This window comes from Cygnus olor, chromosome 9, assembly GCF_009769625.2.
Source record: "Cygnus olor isolate bCygOlo1 chromosome 9, bCygOlo1.pri.v2, whole genome shotgun sequence".
In the NCBI taxonomy this organism is placed as follows: Eukaryota; Metazoa; Chordata; class Aves; order Anseriformes; family Anatidae; genus Cygnus; species Cygnus olor.
In genome coordinates this window covers 25,514,745-25,537,448 of record NC_049177.1, presented here as the reverse complement: position 1 = coordinate 25,537,448, position 22,704 = coordinate 25,514,745, and the positions used below count along the sequence as shown (strand labels likewise).

At 48.8% G+C, this 22,704-nt stretch overlaps 1 protein-coding gene across 6 annotated transcripts in view; it reads right to left on the bottom strand.

Annotated features, from left to right (window-relative positions):
* PLCH1 (phospholipase C eta 1) overlaps window positions 1-22,704 on the bottom strand; it is a 72,311-nt gene that overhangs the window by 30,067 nt on the left and 19,540 nt on the right. For 5 of the 6 annotated variants that reach the window (XM_040568060.1, XM_040568059.1, XM_040568062.1 and 2 more), the window contains 4 exons: window positions 9,126-9,272; window positions 7,972-8,215; window positions 5,272-5,401; window positions 3,380-3,550 (listed from right to left, as the gene is read on the bottom strand). In XM_040568060.1, coding sequence (XP_040423994.1) covers window positions 3,380-3,550; window positions 5,272-5,401; window positions 7,972-8,215; window positions 9,126-9,272 — 692 coding nt within the window. Of the gene's footprint in view, window positions 1-3,379; window positions 3,551-5,271; window positions 5,402-7,971; window positions 8,216-9,125; window positions 9,273-20,060; window positions 20,863-22,704 lie in introns of those variants that run through there. The other variant, XM_040568061.1, reaches the window with a different exon arrangement.

Here is a 22,704-nt window from a genome sequence, read left to right as displayed (position 1 = left end):
TATGTCTTAGGATACTAATATAAATTTGTTTTCATTAGGTTTTAAAGTCCTTCATTAGAAAGAATACCAAATAGCAGTGACTACCATCAGTGATTAAATATGTAGATACAGGCACTGCTGAAGATGGTCAACAGTGGCACTTCTAAAATTTCTTGGATATGGGATCATTTTTTATATTCCTGGTTAAAGGCTTTCATTTTGATACGGCTACACTCCTTAAAAGAGTATCAGCCTTTGAATGACCAATGAGATCTTGTTTTTTAAGTAAATGGACTAGCAATTAACTTTCCCAAAATAAAATTCTACATAAAAAGCAACATTACCCCTAACCTGTATAGGAGCAGGAAAAAAGAGCAAAATCACTTTTCATTTCATCAATTTCTTTGGAAGCAGGTCAGGCAAATCAATTGCCGAAACTATAATGTCATCAGGAGGGGCAGAGCACTGCGGTGCCAGGTGATGGGAGAGCTCTCCCGCAGATGAATGTGAATCTCCCTTGTTTCCCATTCTCATGGGAAATGAAATAAGAGAAAACAATGTAAACCAGAAGAGTAGTTGGAAAACAAAAGCAGAAGAAATTAGAAAAGAATTGCAATGCTGGTGACAGGTATTCCTAGACGGGATGCCAACCCACTAGCCTGCGTCAACCATGCACTGATAGTTCAGCCTTCAGCTGTTCACAGCTAATTATTCTATAAGAAAAACAAAATATAAACAATCAAAGCAAATCTGTTCTTCCGATCTTGATGCTATACGCTGATATAAATGTCATAACATATGGAGTCATGACACAAATCAGCTGTACTCATTCTCCTTTTGTATAAGCACGAGAAGAGGGAGGGCATCGGCTTGCTTTCTGTTTGAGAGCCCGTGCCGCTGCACTAAGGGCTGCTGCAGAAAGCAGAAGGGCTGATCAGATACGACCCTCGTCTCTTATCAACAACCTCCACAGCCTCTCCTCTTTTCAAAGTTCCCATACCAACATTGATATTCTCATCGTTTCCTACTCCTCCCAGGATGCAGGTTCCTGACATCCTTCAGCACACGCTGCCTCAGCTCGCAGCCCGGCGTACGCCGACATTCCCTGACACATGCAGGCTCGTTACACTCCTGTAAAACCAACTCCAAGAGAGCACGTAGAGTTGGTGCAAAACAGTCATTTTCTTAAAATGCATTTAATCCCCATTTCTTACCACTTCTCGTCAGATTTTCAGCATTTACCACGTCACTAATTGTTCCTGCGTGCTACATAATTAGTGTGGACGTGCAGTAAGAGTCGACTTAGACTCTCAAGCCGACTTAAAACACACCAGCCCAAACTGAATAATTAAGGAAAGCTTTACAGAATTACAGGTGTGTGTTCCCAGGGCGTAATCGTTAGGAAATTACTCCCTATTCTATTCAACTAAAATGAGTGGGGCAATAGTTTTGCGGCCAGTTTCATCCAGGCTGCATGAAGGTCCTTTTAACCTTTTAACCACCGAACACCGACTTGGTGCCAGTCTGGCGGCGTGCTGAGAACAGTCCGTGTGGGTCTGCATGTGGGAGCACAAGGGCACAGCATACAAGGAGCGATAAGTTTTCCCGGAGCACACAGAGAGTGCTGCTGGAGGAAAGATCTCAGCAGGTTGTCCTATTCTCAGCACAAATAAAAGGATTTTGCAAAGTACCGGATCCCCAGCCAGCAGCACGCGGCCAGCAGGCACACAGGAGACCCTCTTCATACGGTCCCTCTTGCTTTCAGAGAACCAAAACCAAACATCTCAAGTTTGTAACACCAAAGCGGCCTTGTAACTGCACAAAGCCATGAGCGAGAGCATCCAGGAGGTCTCTGCTGCTGAAATTAAAGCACTTGGTGTGACATGGACACAGCGGAAAGGAGAAGGGAAGCACAAACGCTGCAGCCACAGGTGGAGAGCCCGCACACACGGCATCGCGATGGGGCTCCAAAGAGCCGGGCAGCATGAGGCCATTCCCTCCGCTGGGCGGGTCCAGAACCTACTGCAAAGCTGCTCTTCAGCAGGGAAGACAATGTTTTCAGAGCCCATTTCACACGTTACTCAAAGACAAGTAAGAGCCAAACTGTCTGTCAAAAGACCCTGGAGATCCTGCTGTGGAAGCAATCTGTCATTTCGCAGGAGATCAGCTTCTGGGTGGGACCAGTTCAGACCCAGATCGATTCATTAGGAAAGGGCACTCCCAAAGGGACAACCTGCAGGCATGCAGCCGTGACTGGACATCCAGGGGTTGTTCCTCCCTCACAGATGCTTATGGCTAGGAGGACCAGCAGTCCTTCTAGGAAACCAGCCTATTTTATGCCTATTTTCTGCTCCTCTGACATTTGAAGCCAAAAAATTGCAATTTCAATTGCAATGAGCCGAGTTTAGCTGCACCTACATGGAAATAATCTGTTTCACAAGCTCTTAGGTGAGGGCAACAGGGTGTTCTCCTAGGAAAGCCAGCTTAGCAAATTGACCAAAAAAACACACAAAACCGACAAAACTTTTGTTCTATCCTCAGTCAGCAGAATATTCAAAAGTCTTGCCCCAAAATAGTAGCAGATGGAGTTGGACAGACCACCCACAGGTTTCCAAGCAGTCAGACAAGAGCAAAAACCCAATGCTGTTTGGTTGAAGGCATTTTAGAGCTGCATTATGATCTGAACCATTATCAGCTTTTGAAGGCAATCTTGCCTTGCCTGAGGTCATTGTTATCACATTTGTGTTCTGAAAACACACAAAGGTAAATGTGCTTCAACACTGCTAATAAGGCAAGTGAGAAGACAAGAGGGAAGAGACAAAAAGTGCAAGATGCTTCTAAAGTACGCTGCCTAGAGGTTCACCTAAGGAAGTCACACTTCTTTTTTTCCCCTCCCAGAAAAATGTCAGCAGAGTGTTTACAGCTGACAGCCCTGCCTGTGTTCGGGCTTTTGAGTAGTGTGTACACAGAGGGTGGGTTCAATATGCCAGACTGAACAGTCAGCTTGGTTCTGCCGTTGCATCAGTAGTTTCCTGATGTCCTCCCGCACCCACAGACAGCGTTCTCTGCCTCTTTCACGTGTTTTTCTTCCTGCTCCGGGTCCCTCCATGCCCCCTCTCCTACCACAGCCCTTCAGCTGTCCCTGGGCACTTCAGCATCTTCATGCATGTCCTCCCTGGAGCATCCAGATAGTATCCTGGACACCTGACCTTTCTGAACTTTGGCAGGTGGGTGTAACATCCATCTTTATGTTGCATCACAAAAATATAGTCTTCCCTTAGAAATACAGATCTCTTGTAAAAAAAAAAAAAACTGTTCCCCACGCCCCTGCCCCAAGCTAAACGTTTTCCACATAATCCTTTCCCTATACTTGTATTTATATGCACGTACATTTCCATACCTTTTGTTCCACCTTTAGAAACTGAGCAAGTTCTTCAACAGTGAGGTGATCCTTCTTGTCACTGTAGCTTAAAAGCAACAAGTAGAGATCTCGACGTAAGGACATCATCTTGTAAAACACTGAAAATTCTTCAAAATTTAAGGTTCCTTGGTTCTCATCTGTGTCAGCTTCCTAAGAGGTAAAGACACTCAGGTAAGCGTGCTAGAATGTAGGTGAATTCAGGGAATAAAGCAGAAGAGGATTTATGTATAGAACAGAAATTTAATAAATTCTAACCTGCAAAATTCTGTTCAGACTCAAAGCCTACTACACACAGGCTAAAATAACTGCAAAATGATAATACTATCTACTGGAACTTTTGGAGAAAACAGTTCCTGCACTGAAGCCACAGGTTCCCTATGGAGGTCTCAATTCCACCTTCAGTTTTGAATTTGTTCCCCACGTGAAGAAGCACACCCTGGGCTTTTTCTGATCTGTTACTCTCCTGTACGTCTTGCAGTTATCCCGGATTACAACATAGCAAGGAACATCATAATTTCACCCCTTGGCTTCCTCTAACAGAGTCTGACATTTAAAAACATTTGGAACAAGCCACGGTCTTAAATTAACAGTAATTCCAGCTGCAGCACTCTGAGCCCCCGTCAGCTCCCTGCTGGGGGTCCAACAGTGCAGCAGCAATGAGCCTCGGCACCAAAAGAGAACCCCAGCAGCCCCAGCCTTGGTTGCAGTTTTTGTTTATCCTCAGAGGTAGCAAGAGAAGAAAACAGTACTTAACGTATGTTAATACAAGGTTTTTACTGTGAACATCTGCCTAAGAGGATTGCTTTGGATTTCCAAAACAAAGAATGTATTCTGGAGAACTGCTGTCAAACATTATCTAGGTCCCCACAATGACCAAACTTTGGGGGTGCTACAACTCTTGTTAAGTTTGAGAACGTAAGCAGATGATGTAGACAAAGTGAAATAAATGTGTAGAGACATGCTATTGTTCCCACAAGTAACATCTTTCATTCAGAGCTGCAACACAATGTTTTTCCTCTCGTTATAAAACCCGTGGCCTTTTCCAAGCAGCGTTAAAGTGCAGGTCACAACGCCTTCTGTCAGAGCCCTTTCAACGCTGACTTGCCTTTGAGCCCGAGGTCTTGTCTCCACACAGGTTTACCAAACCAAAATTCCTCTCTCCAAGGAAAATAAGTATCCCCAACCTTGCTATCGCTTCCTTCTTCTCAAGAAAGCTCTTCCAGTTCAGGCTCAGTCTCCTTCTGGACCGGAGGAGCTCATGTAATAGCAGGTGCAATGAGCAGATCCAGTCTGTTTTGCATTCCAAGGACCAAGTTTTATTTCCCCTTCACAGAAACCACTCCGTTAACATTCAAGCATTTTGCTCTTCATTATGCCCTTGGCTTATCTTTCCTTCCTACATTGTAAACCATTTTCTACCAGCCCAACTGTAACTGTTTTCAGGCAACAGAAGTAAAATATAAAATAAAAATTATTCTGGCTAAGAGAGGAAGTTTTAAAAAGAACCATAATCACTTTCATAAAGCTAGTTTCTATCAAATAATTTTCCATAAAGGAAATGAAAAAAAAAAAAAGAGAGATTTCAATAGAAGCAGAGCAACCATCACTGCCAATGTAGAATAATTCAGGTCATAGAGATGAAAACAATAACACATCTAAAGAGTAAAATTAATGAATTGTCTTCTGTGGGGTTTGTCTTGTGAAATCAATGTTCTGATGCACCCTTGTCTATAAAAAGACAAGACTTGGGTAAAAATCTGAGATGTTGGAAAGGACAGGGTTTTAAGTCCCAGCTTTCAAACCCTGTTGTGGTTCAGACCATAACTGTCACTGGTTTAGCACAGTACAGCCCCGTGCTAGAGGCCACCAACCTGAAACATCTGCCGGACCTTCCTGCGGGGCAGGTTAACGTTGAGTTTGTGCATCAGCTGGTGGATCTCTTCAATGTTCAGCAGGCCATCTCCGTTCTTGTCAGCCTCCTCAAAGGTCTGTTTCACCCAGCTGCAAACGCGTCAAGGAAACGTACAAGAGTGTGGTCCCCTCCTGGAGGAGGGAGGCAGAGCAGCTGGGCAGGACAAGGACAAGACTTCAGCTCAGGAGAATGAAACTCGTCCCCAGCTCTTCTGGGCAGGAGGCTGATACTCCTTAGCAGAGCACCTTAACATCTGCTAGGGAAAAGAACTAGGCATTATTCAATCCAGCCTTCACAAACACATCTTTTTTTGAGTCAAAGCCTCTGGGCAAAACCCGTGAATTAAGATTTCCCACAGCCCGCATTACAGATGTCAGGGGTACACCCTGAAAGACTCATTGATGGAAAAGATCTGGTGCGATCTGCATGGTTCTCCCTGTGCTGATACCAAACCAAAGCTTTACTTTTTACTACTGTACCCCTTGTGGTACCGCTTGCTATTGTACCTTTTATCTGGTATAACCAAGGCTGTTGACCTTCACGGAGTTAATATCTGGGGGCTACCTGCTTTATGACTGACAGGACGCCAGCCCAGCTGCCATCCGTATCAGAGATGACAACCTCATGCAAGTGGATGGCATAATGGAGACCTGGTGAAACCTGGCCAAGTACATTATTACGAGCCTGAGGTTTCCTTGAGAGCCTCATTAACAATGAAACACTCTTGTTTTTCCATGTTCTTTCCCCCAAGATTGTTACACAGTTCTTTCTTCTGTACACTTGTAATTTATCCATCTCTGGACAACTTCTTTAACCACCGTCTTCCCTCTAATACCTCTGCCCTCACCTTTTATGTCAGGTGTCCCACAGGGCAGCAACAAGTGCATACAATGATAAATTGCACAGAGAGAACGGACAGCAATTATACATTTGCTGTTTCTCCCTGCACAAGGACAAAATGGTATCAAAACTAGCAGCTGTCAAGGTCAGAAAACAGGCTGTGATTCTTCACGCTGCATACAGCTCAGCTCTACTAAAACTTTTCCTAGCACATTCTGCAGCTTTATGTCTGTTCGAGGTGGCATTGAAATAGTTCTTTCCCTTACCCTTACTATGGACAGAAGTTTCATTTAAATGCATAAAAGTGGTACCGGTTTATGACAATTATTTGTAGTCTGGTTCACAACACTAGCTCCTTTGCTCTCTTATTTCTGATATTGAGTATATTCTCAGAGGAGAAGCTAAAGTAGCTTTCAAATATTGCTGGGCTCGCTCTGATATTTTCCTGCACCTCCCTTAATTCTGTGTGAACTCTGCTTTCTAACCAGTGAATTTTACCCCCTTTTTGCACATATATTCCTTTGCAGCTTTTCCTAAATTCTTGCTCTAGCTGGAACTGTTACCGGGTCATTTTGTCTGCAGTCTCCCAGCTGCCGCATTTGATAACACAAACAAGACTTGAAGTGATGTTTCACCATACAGCAGATATGTGCAGCTCGGAAAAAGTCATGGATAAATATAGCAAGCTGAGTATGTGTGCAGCGGAGCATGCAATATATCCCCCAAACAGATCTGTGCCTGTCTCGTATCAGAATTAAACACTGAAAATATAAATTAAATACCGTGTGTGTATATTCTCCAGCAGGAGTATTTACAAGTGATCGTTTTGTATTCTTTCTCGTGGCAAGAAAGAGACAGGTTACAATTATAATCAAGACTTTTCTGTCTGTTTAGGGGGAAGAGTGTTCTTTATATTTGACACGCTAGTAAACACTCTGTGAAAGAAAGCACATCAAGAAAATACTCAGTGAGCACAGTCTTCGCAAAAAGCTCATTTGGGTTACTAGGCTAAAAAGATATTTAAGGATTTAAGGAGCTTTAAAGATTTGTCATTCTGACAATCAATGGAGGCTGAGCAGCAGGCACAGATATCTGACACACACCAACCAAGAGAAATGGAGAGGGCCAGGAGTTTACCAGAAGACCGGGCAATTTACCAGAAGGCTCCAAAAAAAAAAGTTCACATTTCAGCTGTACAGAGGCCAAGAAATTTAAGTTTTCCATCAGTTCCCATATCTTGGGAACGGTGCCTTCTAACGGGCCTTGCAATTTGCAGTGGGAGAATAAAGGCACAGTTGGACAAACAGAAGACGACAGAAATCCTTCCCTGGCGAACATCTCAGGATTTTCACAGGTGGCCAGTAGTGCAACAAACCCCAGACCAGCCAGGCTGCACATGCTCACACACAAAACGTTCATTTTAGGAGAAGTATGGAAGAGGAACAGCCACAAAGGAATTATTACTGTACTATTACTGTACTATGCTGTGTGCCTAACCAACCTAGCCTCTCGGGTTAGTATTTGCTGAGAGAACTAGAAATGAAATGAGCATTTTGACCCTCCAGTAGGGATTTCACTAACAGAAGACCCAGGCCTGCCCACTGACTCAGTGGAGTTTAATCCAGTCCCTATGGCACAACTGATGTCTTATTGCACAGGTAAGTGTCCATATCAAACTTAACTAATATTTCTATTGCAATCAATGGCAAATTTTTTGGCACTTAGCTTGGGGTGAAATAACACCCAATACCAAATTCACTAAGAAACTAAACAAGAAATACTGAATTGCAGGACGTTGCTCAGGCTTATAAAAGGATACTGATCGTGTGTTCTCTGTCGCTTAGCAAGCGAGTCCTCATCACTTATTCCAGCCATCAAATATTTCAGCCCCGTGATCCAGGTGCGAGCCTCCTCTGGGTTGGAGGTAATCAGATCCAGGGACTCCAGGTGGTTGCCGTGGTAAATGGTGAAGCAGCAGCTCGGGTCAAAGTTCCCCTCTGCATGGCGGTGGAAGATTTCGGACTGCCGGCCTTCGGTCACTTTGTAAATGGAATCGATGACAACTGGGGAGAAAAGGGAAACCAAAAATTGACATGCTCGTATAATCACCCAGTTATTTCCCGCTTTTCAGCAATTTTGAGTTATTCAGGCTAAAAGCCATTAAATGATTTTTAATACTAGATCTTCACATCGCTAAGGGCTTTTTGACACCGAGGCTCGTCCTTGCCTACGCAGCATGCACAGAACAGCTGCCCTGAGGGCAGTCCTGCTGCAGGTGCAGGCAGGGTACAGCATGGCTCTGAGCACTCCCTGCTGTGGGCTCCCACCTCCACGCCTCTGAAGCCCTGTGCTGCTCTCTGCTGCAGCCCTCAGCTACCACGCACGGTCCCAAAAGCACCAACTGTCACTGCCCGCAGCCTTGCCAATTGCTTGCTTTTAAATCTCAAGCCTACAGGACAATTCTCTGAATTTCCAGTCCTTAATTTATTTAATACACTGCTGATTTGAATTTCTACTTTAAAACACGGGAGCAGGAACTGTTTCAATGAGAAACATTGCTACACAGTAACTCCAAGATGTAATAATACCTAAAGAAAGTTATCATAGTTGTTACAACAAAGAAACATCCATCTAAGCTTTTCTAGGTTATATTTTTAAATTGTGGTGCATACATTGTACAGAGATCAGTACACTTATTGAGTCCCCACTGAATTTGTTCATAATTCACATAAGCACACGGAAAATGTCCACATGCCACTGAACTACATTCCCTTCCTTTTACACTCCCAAGTTTTCAGTAGATGCTTAAACTCTACTCACACTATTGACAACCTTCATTTTAAGTATCACAGCAAATTTAAAATAAGTGAAGAGGATTCATGTAATGAATCCAAAAGATACTGCTCAGTTTTCCATCTGTAATTCACACTCTAATACTGAGCTGCCCAAGAAATTAAGACATTAAAAATTTACTTTTTGCCTTTTCACTTTTTCTGGACGGTCTCCATCGGATGCAGGTTCTGTGCTCATCCAGGTAGAAGAGACGAACGAGCCCTTTGGTTCCACTCTTCAGCTTAACCATCTGAGTCCCAGACTGCATAACACTCATGCATCTTTCAACTGTTAAGCAGAACAGAATAAATTCAACTAAATAGCCATCCAATTCCGCTAATAAAATGAGTTAATGGCTTTCAAACATCTCCCAGACATAAAACATTTGCCTTTCACCTTCAGTGCCAGGAACTGCTCACTACTGTGCCAGAGACATACCATTTCTTCTTCTTCTTCACACCTAGACTCCACATCAGAAAATAAAGTGCATCGGTCAAAACACCTTCACAACAAAGGAGGCAAAGAAAACTCAACCAGATACTGAAGGAAAATATTTTGTAGTTGTTCTATGCATATTTCCTGTAAGCATTTTGGTTTGATATTATTAGCCACAGCGCTGTAATTTTAAGACCCAGCACTCTGCCAGCTTTGAATGGTAAGACCACTGTCCAAACTCCGTGTTCCCTTGGGCTCAGTAATCCCTTAGCTTAGATCTCGCTGTTTTGACACTGTTAGAACCGCTAATGGAATTATAAATACACAATCCCTCCCCGCTGCTACACACACATTTACAGCCTCTCTATCCTGCTACCAAATTTCAAGCACACACAGTGATAACTTCTCTTTATCTGCCCATCCCATCTGGGACAACGAGGTTTTGTTTCTCTTTGTTTTGACTAAGATAGACCCATCTCCTCCACTTCATCTCACATCTTCCCCCCCACAGTTCTCCAAACACTAGGATCAAAATAACCTTTCCCCCTGATCTCAGTACACATATATCCACCTTCCTAAATTCCCTTGGTTTTATCCCCATTGCCTCTCCTCACTTGATATCACTCCAAATTCACCTCCCGGATGGTTTGCTTACACTCTGGCTGGCTCTCAAATAAAACCCCGGTCTGTCTTTATTTTTTCTCCTCATCTTCCTCCCCTTCACACGCAACCCTGAGGCCAGCAACAAAGGAGAACCGGCCTCTGCTCGGTCAGACGCAGGCGGAGCAGTGCCCCAAACCTCACGGGACGAACGGGCCCCGGTACAAAGCCCTCCAAGGCCTCTTGCTCCGCACCCAGAACTGCAGCAGAAGCGGTGTTTGTGCCGAGTTGTGTTGTTTGGAGCACTGAGGACCTGGGCTGAGCTGAAGAGAACCAAAGCCTCCCAAAAGCACCACAGATGTGGACGAGCGCCGTAGTTTGTCCTCGCGAAGGCCTGGCCTTTCCCTGGCCTGTCACCCATGGCCGATGGGTGGGTGCGTGTGGCAGCGCTTTAAGATGAACCAGAAAAGGGACGTAAACCAAGCCAGAACTAGATGTTACTGTAACTTATGGGTATGCACTTATTCAAGCTAAAGCCATGGCAGTTAATGTATCTGAAGGTGCACAAAGCACCAGGCAGACAAGCCTTGAAACAGCGAGGGATGGAAAAGTCACAACCTTAAAGAAGACAAACTGAGGCAAAGTACGTCCCTAAAACTTCCTGCATATACAGGAACTGAGCCTTCCACATTGGAACTGAGTCCAGCTCAAGTTTGCCTTGGATTCACGCCTTTAAAATAATTTAAAAATGTTTCCTCCAGCACAGGTTTGAGGCTGTCCCTAAGAACAGGCCGTGCGGGGCCACGTGGAGGTGCGAACCTGAGCCCTTACCTAACCGCAAACTGCACGCACGTTTTTATCTCACTATCAGTGATCCATTGCAACAAGATTTTGGCTTAGGAAGAGGTTTAGCTACGAGCTACTCAATACAGATAATCTGCTGCTTTGCACCTAATCCGTAATCAGTTATTAATAAAGGTCTTAAACACAAGCAAGTTTCGCATAAGTGTTTCTGTTACCATCAGCTCAGCCGTGCCAGAAAGCAAAGGGTCTCGCCGGGGTGTGGTTGAGCACCACTAGCAAAAGGCAGCAGAAAGGGGACTACATTTCTTTCATGCAAGAAAAGCAGAAAATGGGCCACAAGCAGATAATTCCAACCACCAGAAAACACGGAAAAAATCCTAAAAGACTTCACAATTTCTTCTGCAGTTTCAATGGCCCGCATGTTTCTATATCACATTTGTAATTAACACAGACACATTTCCCACGCACATCTTCAGACAGACTTGAGAATCAAAGTTACATGGAATAGATTTTAAAACACCAACACAGAAGAGTGGAAGAAATGCAGTTCCTGCCAAATACCACAGTATTCTCCATCTCTCAGATGCCACCTGCACTAAGCCCACTGCCCGAAAAAGCACCAGCTTTTCTGCTTGCACTCTTGCAGTTCTCAGAAAACGCCACCCAGATGCAAACATCTCGCTCAGAACAGCAGACGGGTAAGGAAGTTCACGGCACCATCCCTGTTGTGCACGTGTCCATAGCAGAAAGCTCCACACCATTCAAAGGCCCGCTGGGTTTCAGTTTTAGAAGGCTTTTTCCTTTTTTGTTTTCCCTTTCCAGTTTACAAAATATACCATCCCCTCCTTTCAGGTACCAATGACACAGGCAGACATAAGAAACAAGGTCTTTTTAAGCCTACGTTAGCGTGCTGATTTCAGCCTCTAGCGGGGCATTTGCAAGAGGGCCCCGTGGGTCAGCACCTGAACGCAGCCAAGTGCCTCAACAGAGCCAGGGCAGGAGAAAGCTCCAGAAGAGTGGCTCAGGAACGCTTTCACTAAAGGAACAGGAAAATGGTTCCAGAAAAAAACATTTAATACTCTAGATAAACCAGGAATACTGAAATAAATAAATAAATGAATAAAAACGAAGCAGCCCCTCAGTGCAGCCATATGCTAGAACTCAGGGAAGCGTGACGTGCTTTCCATGTTACGGTGTTTTTCTGACCCAAGCGCTCCCTGTGCATTTTAATCCAAAGCCTGAAAATGAATAAAAGTTACAGGCTATAATACAGCACAGTCTATGCTACAAAAACAAAGTTAATTAATCCAGAAATTCAAAAAAGATCACACTTATGCATTGTATATTTGAAGATTTACTTTCAAATTAAAAAATAAATAAATAAAAAATCTGAAAGCTGCAAAGTTACTTCTGTTTCCAGAGGTAGGCAAACCTTCCTGAGAGCCTGAAATCATCCCAACAGACGTCCTGTAGGTTAATGGGCTTTAACAATACCAAAAGACCAGGCTACTTTTACCCTCCCACAACAATCATTTAGAGCAAACCAGACCTGAATTCAGAGAGCATTTTTTAATGTTTAGATCGAGCGATGATCGTCCTTCTCAGTAATACACGCATCTTTGCGGAAGGAGCTGCTTCTGTATCGAACACCAAACCGAATACAAACCCATCTGTGCCAGCTGGACCTTCTCGGAGGCGGCCACGCTGCCCACCGCCTGGCAGAGCCCTGAAGCCCGGAGGAAAGCCATCGGAGCCCAGGGCGGTCCGGATGCCCCCGAAAGCTCTCACGCTGGGCAGACGCTACCTGCCGAGGCTGCCTCTCGCCGCAGAATAAATCTCGCTGCAGCCCGCGAGCGCTAAGCTGGAGCGCCCAGCGCTGACCAGACGCGGCCTTACGTTCGAAAGCACTCTAATCCGCCCCAAATCAGCCGCCGCCACCTTCCGCCCAGCCCCGCTCTAATCTGTCCCCGTGTGCAAGCGGGTCTTTAATAACCAGGGGATCGCCGAGCGCCGCGCCGGGGAGCAGCTCTTGCAGAAGCCACTGCTGTGGTGCCAGCTTCAGCAGCCATTCCCTGCCCCGGCCCCGATTCCTGCTCCTTTGCCACTCACTCGGGCTAAATCCCAACAGCGGTGGTCACAATGCACACGCCTGCCCGCTGCTGCAAGTACTGCGCAGCCTTTAAGGCATGCCGGACCCTTCAGTGGGCACTAGAAGGAAAATATTTAGGGAATTAAAGCGCTCTCCCTAGCCGTACTTTAAGTACATACAGGCACGCCAGAGCAGTGAGAGAAGCACCTATGGGCCCCCGAGCACGGCTCCCCGGGACACAGAGGCGCAGATCAGTCCGCAAGCAGAGCTGCATGCAAGGCTGTGCCTCAGGCCCAGCCCTGGGTGGCTTCACCGGGTTAAAAATTCATATTTAGTTTAAAAAAATTAGCGATGGCAGCAGCAGGCTTGGGACTTTTTCCTGCTGTATTTTGGCTTGCGGTTATCCAAGGTAACGCTGTCAGCTAACTCTTAGTGGCAAAACTCCACTGCCCAGAGCCTCCAGCAAAGTCTTGGTAGAGCACAGGCTTTGGACAAAAGGGATTTTAGCCAGTTTGATGGGGATTTCACTTCACAAACACTGTTTTCCATTGCCTCCCAGGAACCACTGCCTGCACGGAGATGACGTTCAGTCTCCTGTCTTGTTTTTATGGACTCGATGTTACAGCCGTCTGACAAAATGAGAAGATTAAATAAGGCATAAAGAGCATTACCAAACAATGAGAGGTCTAATTGTGAAGGAGGATATAAATTGCGTTTCCAAATAATACGCAATCTGCATTAAGCCAACATTAAGCTTGAGGAGATGAAATAAACCCACAAAATAGAAGTCAATTTCACTTGTAACATCAGCTCTTCTCTCTGCATTTTGACATTCCCCAGCTGTGCCTGTGCACTCGGTAGCTCTGGTTCGGCTAGGCGCTCTGTGGGAAGGTTGTCAGTCTGTCTTTGGAGAGGAACAGCACCAAAAGAGCCCCCTGCAGCAGGAGCTGTCCCACTGCCAGGACTGCTGCGGGCATCGCCTGTGACCCCTTTTGGTGCAGCTCCCCGAGATCCCACACCTGGGGCACCTGCGCTGCCGTGCGGGGTGGAGGCTGTGGTGTGACGCCCGGACCCAGGCTGGGGAGCAGCCGGGCGGCTGTACGGGCACGTGCCCAGAAGCAGGCACTGGAGGGGTGTGCGATGAAACCAAGCGCGCGAACCGGAGAACAGCCCGCAATTACATTAATGCGATCCGTGGGGGAAGATATTCCGGGTGAAACCACAACTGGAGAGCTCGGACAACGGAGAGCGTGCCGCCCCGCTCCGCAGCCATCTCCCCGTCACGAGGATGCTCGGAGCCTTTGCGCTAACGCCACCACAGCCCGTTTACTGCCCGTCCGCCAGAGAACACGTCGCATCTAAATCCCACAGGGCAGCGCCAACATCTGGAGCGTCACGCAGCTTGCCGCTAATGCCACCAAAGCACCACTGCTGCCTTGGTGAGGGGCGAGCCCAGGACAACGAGAACTGCGGAGGGAAGCCTGGGGGCACCCCTGCCCCGGGTCAGGACCGTTTTCATTGCTGCGTTTCGTGTTTACCCAGAACTTTCACCTCCCCTGCGGTAACTCTTCCAACCCCTCGCGCTATTTCCCTTTAAGCTCCTTAGGGTGGGTTTAATTATAATCCCACAGACGAGCACTGACACGAGGTGGACAATCTCCTGCACCTCTGCCAACCTCAGCACGGCCTCGCGAGCCGGCCAGGCGCAGCGGGGCCGCTGAAGGCAGCGCTGTCCGTCCTCGGCAGGCGCTGCTGGAAACTGTGAGGGCGTTTCCAGCCCTCAGGGGAGCAGAGAATCCTAAAGCAAGGGGAGCAACCAGCAGAATGCCAGCTGACTGCTCAGAACAACGGTGGATGGCCTACGGTCAACGAAAATCGCTAAATCTGAAGGACAACGCACGCCTGTAAATTCACCAAATAATACGCAAACAAAAAAGGGGTGAAGCTTGAGAACAAAGGGGAGCAGAAGGGGAGAAAAGAAATTATCAGCGTAGTTTTAATTCTTCTTAGGCCTGAGACCCATCTGGTGTGGGGCTTTTGTTTGTTTTTCTAAAGAGACTTGGGACTGGCAACTCCCAGAAGTTCCGATTTGGAGTAATCCGTATTTCCTGGTAACTGCCGGGTTAGCCTGCCATAGTGGGGTTGCTGGCTTGATGTTTCCAGGACAATCAATTTCAATGATTTTTTTTTCCATATTCGAAGTGGGAAGCTTTAGCTGTGTACCTGCTCTCTGGTTGGTACTTGACAGCGCTGAGCAGCCATTCTTGCTGGGGGAGCACCCAGAAATACACCAGCAGAATCCAAACACTGACAAGCCTGGCAATGCAAAAAAATCCTCTCTGAGCATTTCTTTGGATGCACAGGGCCCATATCGCTAAATCTGGTTCCTACAGCGAGCTCATCCTTGACAGAGCGTTGTGCAATACTGAAAATGACTTGCTAGGGCAGCACCTTACCTACAGGGCCTGTGATCCCCTTGAGATCTACAGTTCAGGTTGTAACTGAAACCTGCGAGCGCAGCCCCCAGCCGCAATACATAATGCATCGTTTCCACCTCTGCTTGAGGATACCTTCCCTCCGCCAGCTCGGCACACTTCTAATTGTTATCTTCAACAAATTAGCCCAGGTTTCATTCAAGCAGCACAAGTCACCAGGCTTTGGGACATCAGCTCCAAGGCTCTTCTGGAAAGAAGCTCCTTCAACAGGCTGCTCTGGGTGAACACGGAGCCCAAAAGCCGGCTGTGTAACAGCTTACAGGGGACCCCCACTGCTGCTTCCCGAAGTTACAGATCTCCTCCTCTTCTTTCTTCAGACACAGGTCGCATCAGAGCTGCTCCATTTGGGAGCTCTGGTGCCTCTGCAACCAGCATGGCTGAGGACTGCTACATTTCCTAGAAGGGCACGGAACTGGCCGTTTACCAACAGTGCACGATCATTTACCCACACACGCGGCCAAGTGCCAAAATACACCGTCACTTGATCACAGTGAGCGGGAAATGCAGGTTTATTAAGCAAACGCCGTCACCAAGTCTGCACACCCTACTCCAAGGGCAAGAAGCAGCAGCAGACGGGGAGAGGCGGCCAACGGTTCCCACTACAGCCCCCAACAGCATGAAGGCGAGGCAGGCCGGTGAGTGCAGCTGCGGCAGCCCAGGGGCAGGTTTCAGGGCGAGCAGAGGGTAGAGAGGCACCCGGCTGCCCGGGCAGCACCCTCACGCTGCCAGGAGGACGCGGGAGCACCAGACGTCGCTCCGTGGGGCTGCAGCCCGGCCCCGAGGGACCCCCAGTTCTCCCCTGAGCTCGGGGAGCTTCGCCCAAGTACCAAAGAGGACGAGAACGGCTCGTGCAGAGCTCGGCTGGGTCACCACATCCCCCCCGAGGCCTCGCAGCGATAAGGCAGGCTCTGGCAGGAGCTGCGCCTCTGGACACAGAGGTCAGAGCGGAGAACAGCAAGCCATGAGTTCTTTCTCTTCCTGAATCCTATGCTTGCCCTCTAAAAATACATACAGGCAGGAGGTCCCCGGACTTGAGAGCCAAGCAGGCCTCCTTTTTAGCCTGCCTTTGTTGTAAGGGATTGAACATCTTCGCTCTTCTTTAGTCCTCGATGCACTGCCCCGTACTTCGGTGAAACACAGGTCCCACAGCAACCTATTGCGCTGCATTCGACTTGTTTATATTTTTGCCCTTCCCAATATGCCACTCCTTTATATTTTACCCCCCCCCAAACCTGTCCAAGAAAACAAAAGCAGAAAAACCCCGCCAGAGTGCCCCTACAAGCTTGCTCCCGTCCCCCTCAGAGACATGCAGAGGAGACGCTGCCCCAGCTCCAGCACGAGCAGAGCCTTCTGCTGGCTGTGAATTTATCAGCGGCCAGCAGCACGTCGCGGCGAGCCTGGCGCCTCACGGCACCGCAGCCTGCCCAGGATGGCGCTGGGCTGCCCGGAGCACCGCTGCCCCCTCGGGCTGCCACACAAATCCACACAAATCCACGTCTGGGGCTCTTCTAGAGAGCTTGAGGGGGAAAAGCGCGGCAGAGCTGAAGGTGGAGTTAATTAACCTTTAAATCAATGAATGAAGCCTACAGTTCAGCTGATGGTATGAATTAATTTATCCCCACTTCTCAGAAACAGTCATTTTCCTACCCAACGTGGTTATCTGTTCCGTTCTCAAATTACCTCGGCCCAAGTCACCCACAGTGAGTCAGCTGTGGACAAACAAAGAGCTGACAGTCTCGAACACCGAGGTAATTTTATTACTGAAAAACCGTGTTGTGCCTTCGAGTTTCATGCAAAGCAGCGTTCCTGCTGGCAACGTGTGAACACGTCTCCGAGCCAGACACCTGCAATACCGCTGGGCATACCCAGAGCCCGACCTGCGGGAGGCACGGACTCCGGCGAGCCTTCCTGCCACCCAGAGCGGCGAAAAGCGAGCCCCTGGTTCCCCGCAACCTGCATTTCTGCCAGCAAGGAGCACTTGCCCAGCACAACATGCTGCCGGCATACTAACAAGCTGCCTTCTACGCCACAGCCTTCTGAAATGACTCCTTCAAAATGCGTGCCCAAGCGCAGAAACAAACACACACGTTTCCTCTCGCAGGTAAGATCTGCGCTGGAAGGAGCTGGCGAAGTCTCTCGGCAGGCTCCAGGTTTTACCCAGCGCTGCCTACCACGGCAGGACACCCACACCCTTACCAGCGGCCCCAACGCTTTGGTACCCGGACAGTTCGAGCTTCGTGCCGCAGCTTCCCAAAGGCGCCTCAATTCTGCTTCACGTGGTAACAGTGCTCTGCAGACTTACTGAAACAACTACACGTAACTCAGGAGTAGCAATACACGAATATTAGGTAGTTAGGAAGCACAGAACTTCGCTGCTGCCTGGTCTACCGCGTCCCTGACCTGCTGCCCGTGAGGTCCTTCGCTCCTCCGGAGCCAAACACCCCAAGGCTTGAAAACTTTCGGAGCTGCCACGTGCATACTTCGTTGCAATGCTGTGGTGGATTCAAGCTGTTATGGGAATCAAACCTCTGGAAAACCAAGCTCTTCTCAGGAGCAGGTTGATGTCCTCAACAGCCGCTCAGACCTGTCTGTTCCTCACCCAGAGCTCATTCCGTTATCTGTCACGCACCGTTGCAGGGTCTATACTCAACACCCATTTTATAGGTGCTCGGATAGATTTAAAGATGCAAGAGTCCCAAAGAAGCACTGGCAACGGCCTTAAAAAGGGCTGCTGCCAGGGTCCCTGCGAACAAAACTTGGCCCCAGCCCAGACGGACGCTCCGAGGCCCAGTGCCACGGCTCAGCCCGCACCTCCTCCCGCACCGTGCCCACCGGCCTCCCGCTGCCCACACCTCCCTGCTCACCAACGTGCCTCCCATCCCCGCGGGCAGCAGCCACGGTTGCACTTACGGCCACGCCGCTGGCAGGCGGAGAGCGGCGGCGTCCTGCGGTTGCTCATGGCTGAGCGCCGGGCGGGCTCCGGGCAGCGTCACGGCACCGCCTTATCCAGGCGCTGCCATAACGGCGCGCAGACCGTAGCGGGCGTGATCCCACCACAATCGGTATGGGCAGGCTAACGGAGCCACCCGCCCGCGGATTGGGCACATCACACCTGTGGATGTGTTTGTGCCCACAGGCCGCGAGCTCCGAAGTGCCCCAGACTGCAGACAGCTGAGGGGCTGCGCCCACAGCGCCCGGCCGCGATCCCGCTCCTCAGTGCCCTGCCCCGCGAAGGCTCCGTGCTCCTCCTGCTGCCTCCGTTCCCCTCCTGCTTCCTCCATTCCCAGCAGGAGTCACTCTGGGCACTCCAGCCCCAAGCCCGGGTGCGCAGCGGCCCCACACGCCTCACCCACAGCACGGGACGAGACGGGATGGGATGGGACGGGACGGGGCGCTGCCTTGTGCGCCGTGCTCCTGCCGCCCGGCCAGGCAACAAACTGAGGAGGAGCAACAGGAGCGCTCATCTGGCGGTTGCTGCTGTATTTGCCGATGGAGAAGGGACAACAAAATAACTTCAGAGAGGATTTCACCCTCAGCGGGACGCTTTGGCATGAAACGCGTTTATCTATACATATATGTACACACCTACAACAGCTTCAGAAGTTAAACCCAACGCCTTTTTTCTAGGGCTGTTCCAAAAAGTCCCTTCCAATGCTCTCATAAATTATCAATTGGGGACGTATCCATTACCCACCGTGTCTCAGCAAGCAGATGGAGTAACACCTGCCCTCCTTTACCTACCCGTGTGCATCAAAACTTAATGTCGAGCTTTGTGTAACGGAACCCTCCAAGATAAAAGCGCCGTGTCTGGAGCCGCAGCACGCTCACTCCGACCGACGAGGCCGTCCCCGATGGGACATACAAATAACCGACAGCTCCTTTAAGTGGTCTCAGTTCTTATAGGGTAGCGGTGTCGATTTCCCACCACTTCCACTAGTTAAAAAATATTTGCCTTATAGAGTTATCCATGCTAGATACAAAGAGTTCTCCCCCTCTATATGGCATTTACCCCACAGCCATTTAGGGGCTTAAAGTAACCACGACTTTGATCCCAGCACCGACTTAAATTGAACAAAATCAGACATTACAAATCAGAAGTTCCCGAAGAAAGTTATTCAAGATGTCTTCCTCTTTTGCACCAGTCCCCTACAGTTCTTGAAGAGATGCAACTTGCTCATCCACTGCTCTGTGATCACAATTTTACACATCACTTGCATATGGGTTAGCATTCTATTTATAAGTGTTGCTAGAAAAAATAGATACTCTTCCCCACGGAAAGCTATGCTGTGGCAAAATGACCAATAGATTAAAAGGTCAGGAATGTTTTTAAAGGCAAATACATTTGTAATAATTTAAGATAAAATGCAATCTCTGTTTGTCCATACTGCAGGAGCAGTATCTCCCATACAATCCACATGTTTGCATGGAGAAATGTATTTTCAATTTGAAACACACACCCCCCAAAAAAAAGAACAACACAAGTTTTCTCTTAAATACTAAGGAATATTTGTTTCCCATTTTTAAAAATGTCCAAATAATTACAGTACTGAAGAGTTACCAAGCACAGATATATAGTGCACCTGTTTTTCTATAAGCACTTCCAGACATGTTTTTAGCTCTTCCCACAGTAATTACAAACTCAAACATCCTTACCTTTTTCTGGACTTAAATTTTTATATACTTCAAGGTCTGCCATTAAATTTGCAACTCTTATGCATTATTGGCAAGTAGAATGGAAATTCTCACTGCAGGAAAGCCTCGATTTAATCTTCACGTCTCCAGAGAGAAAACATTTGGGAAGCAATCCGTAGAAGTACAGGAGAACCTCGCCAGCGCGGCTCTTTATGGGGAGCAACGAGATCTTTGCGAGCCATAAGAGACAGAAAAACAAATCCAGAGGCAATACGAGGCAACTTCCTTCAAAGCCGAAAAGCACAGCCTGGTCGGGAAGCTGGAAGCATCTGCTCCGTGCTGCCGCTGCTGCTGTGGGAAGGCAGGAGCAGCGACTACTTTTGGTGCGAGCCGTGCGCGCATGGTGCTGCGATTAAGACGCTCCAGGCATTAAGCGCCCGTAACGCCCGCGAAGAAGAGCGGCTCAGGCAAGCACGAGGAAATCCCTCAGGCACCCAGGGAGGCCGGTCGGGAACCGATTACCGTGCTTCAGCTGGAGAGCGGGCGAGTGACGCAGGCTGAATGCAGGCGAGGAAAAACACCCTGGCTCCGAGGAACTCCCCGCGGCTGCAGCCCGGGATTCTGCGAGGTGAAGGCGAGAACCTCGCGGCCCGCGCTCCCCTCTGCCACGTTTTGCGCCCTCTCCTCCCCTCTCTTCCCAGCCCGGAGGGGAACAGCCAGCTTTTGTGTTCCGCGAACAAGGCCAGTTAGAGCGCGGAGCATGCAAATGGTTCAGCCTGTGCATCAGCGAGCATTCGATTTCATAAGAACAAGTCGTCTCCAGTGAGATGCTGAGCACCGACTCTCCCGGTAGCTATAAGAAATTACCATGCTGCTGGCTAAGTACCGTGCTCAAGCCAAGTCAGTGCTACTAAAATCAGGTCTACAGCCAGCGTGGAGCAATGGGCAGAGCCCCTCAGACTTACTCGGACAGAGCCCCAGGGGACAGCGCCGGCAGGCAGCGCAGGGAGGAGGCGGGCGCCCCGCTGCACACCTCTGACTTGCTGCTCCTCCGGTCCTGCGCTGCCCCGCGGGCTCTGCACAGCCGCCTCTACATCAGCACCAAAGGAATCCCCAGCGGCATCCCCAGAGACCGACAGCGGTACAGGAGGGCAGGATTTGTCCAGTTGTGCTAGGGAAAAGTTGGGTGATAGAGAGATTGGGGCAGGGGAGAGTGAGAGCAGTTCTACCTGCTGGTCGCACCGAGGGCGAGCTGGGGGCGAGACAAGTGGAGCTGACGGACGGGCGTTCTACTTACTGAGAAATCATTGCTTCTCAGCTGCTGCTAACGTGGATACCGAGACTTCCAACAGGCCTTTCAATACTTAAAGGGGGCTTATAAAAAGATGGGGATCTTTTAGGATCCATTAGGAGGGAATTCTTCGCTGTAAGGGTAGTGAGGCACTGGCACAGGTTGCCCAAAGAAGCTGTGGATGCCCCATCCTTGGGGGTGCTCAAGGCCAGGCTGGACGGGGCCTTGGCCCACCTGACCTAGCGGGAGGTGTCCCTGCCCATGGCAGGGGCTTGGAACCAGACGGTCTTTAAGGTCCCTTCCAGCCCGAGCCATTCTCTGATTCTACGGCATGACGGATTGCAGCACGGCACAAGACACGCCTTGCCTACACCCAGCAGACACAACCCAGACCATAACACGGAACAAGCCCCAAAGCCACTGTAGGATCCCCTGCCGGCTGCACCCGAAGCTCACGCTGCTGCCCACGCTTTCAGCTGAGGATGGCTGCACTGAGCAGTCACCTTCTGCAGAGAGAAGTGCCTCTCGGTGCAGCTGTAACGAGGGAAATGGAAGAGCTGCTCGGTTACCCCACCAGTGGTTCACACCTCAGTTCACAAGATGACTTCTCACGAAGTCACCCATCACTCCGAAGCCTCTAGACAGTTGTCAGTACATTTGCATCCAAATGAATCGATGTATTACAGTCACAATTCAACAACAAAAAAGAAATGAGCTGTCACCAGCCGTCAGTTTAATTCTTGGTACGTCAAATTGCACTCGTTAATGCGTTGCAAGTATAATTGTGCCGCATTCCTAACCTGGCATTCCACTACCCGTGATAGGAGCTATACACGAGCATCTCTAACACCGAACCTGCTCTGTAGGAAAGCTTCTCTCACCATTAATATATTCCTTATTATTCTGTCTTCAAAATAACGCCCATTTTACAAACCGAAGTGCTTCGATGCTATATGGCTTTAGAAATTAGAGCCCACTGTACGGGTTAGCATGAACATTACAGCAAACAAACGAAGACTTCTACAAAATTTGGGGGGCATGTGCCAAGCGGTATGAAAATACCTGTAGGTACATTCAACTTCAAAAAACAATCACCATGACAACTCTCCACTGCGAAGCCAGGTTCTACACCCAGCGCCGAGCCCTGTCAGCCGGAGTCAGACCTGACGCCGGCGCGTCCTCCAAGACACCGCAATAGTTTGCCTGTCTGCAAAGGGAGAAGTCAAAAGGCAACCAGCTCACCTCATCGCGTCTGACACTGCAGCTACACCCTACTGAAGCGGTGGCTGAGCAGCCCGCACATCCTTCCAGCTCGCTCCGCTCCACGCAGCCCCGCTCCAGCCAGGAAGGCGCTGCGCAGCGCAGCCTGCACCG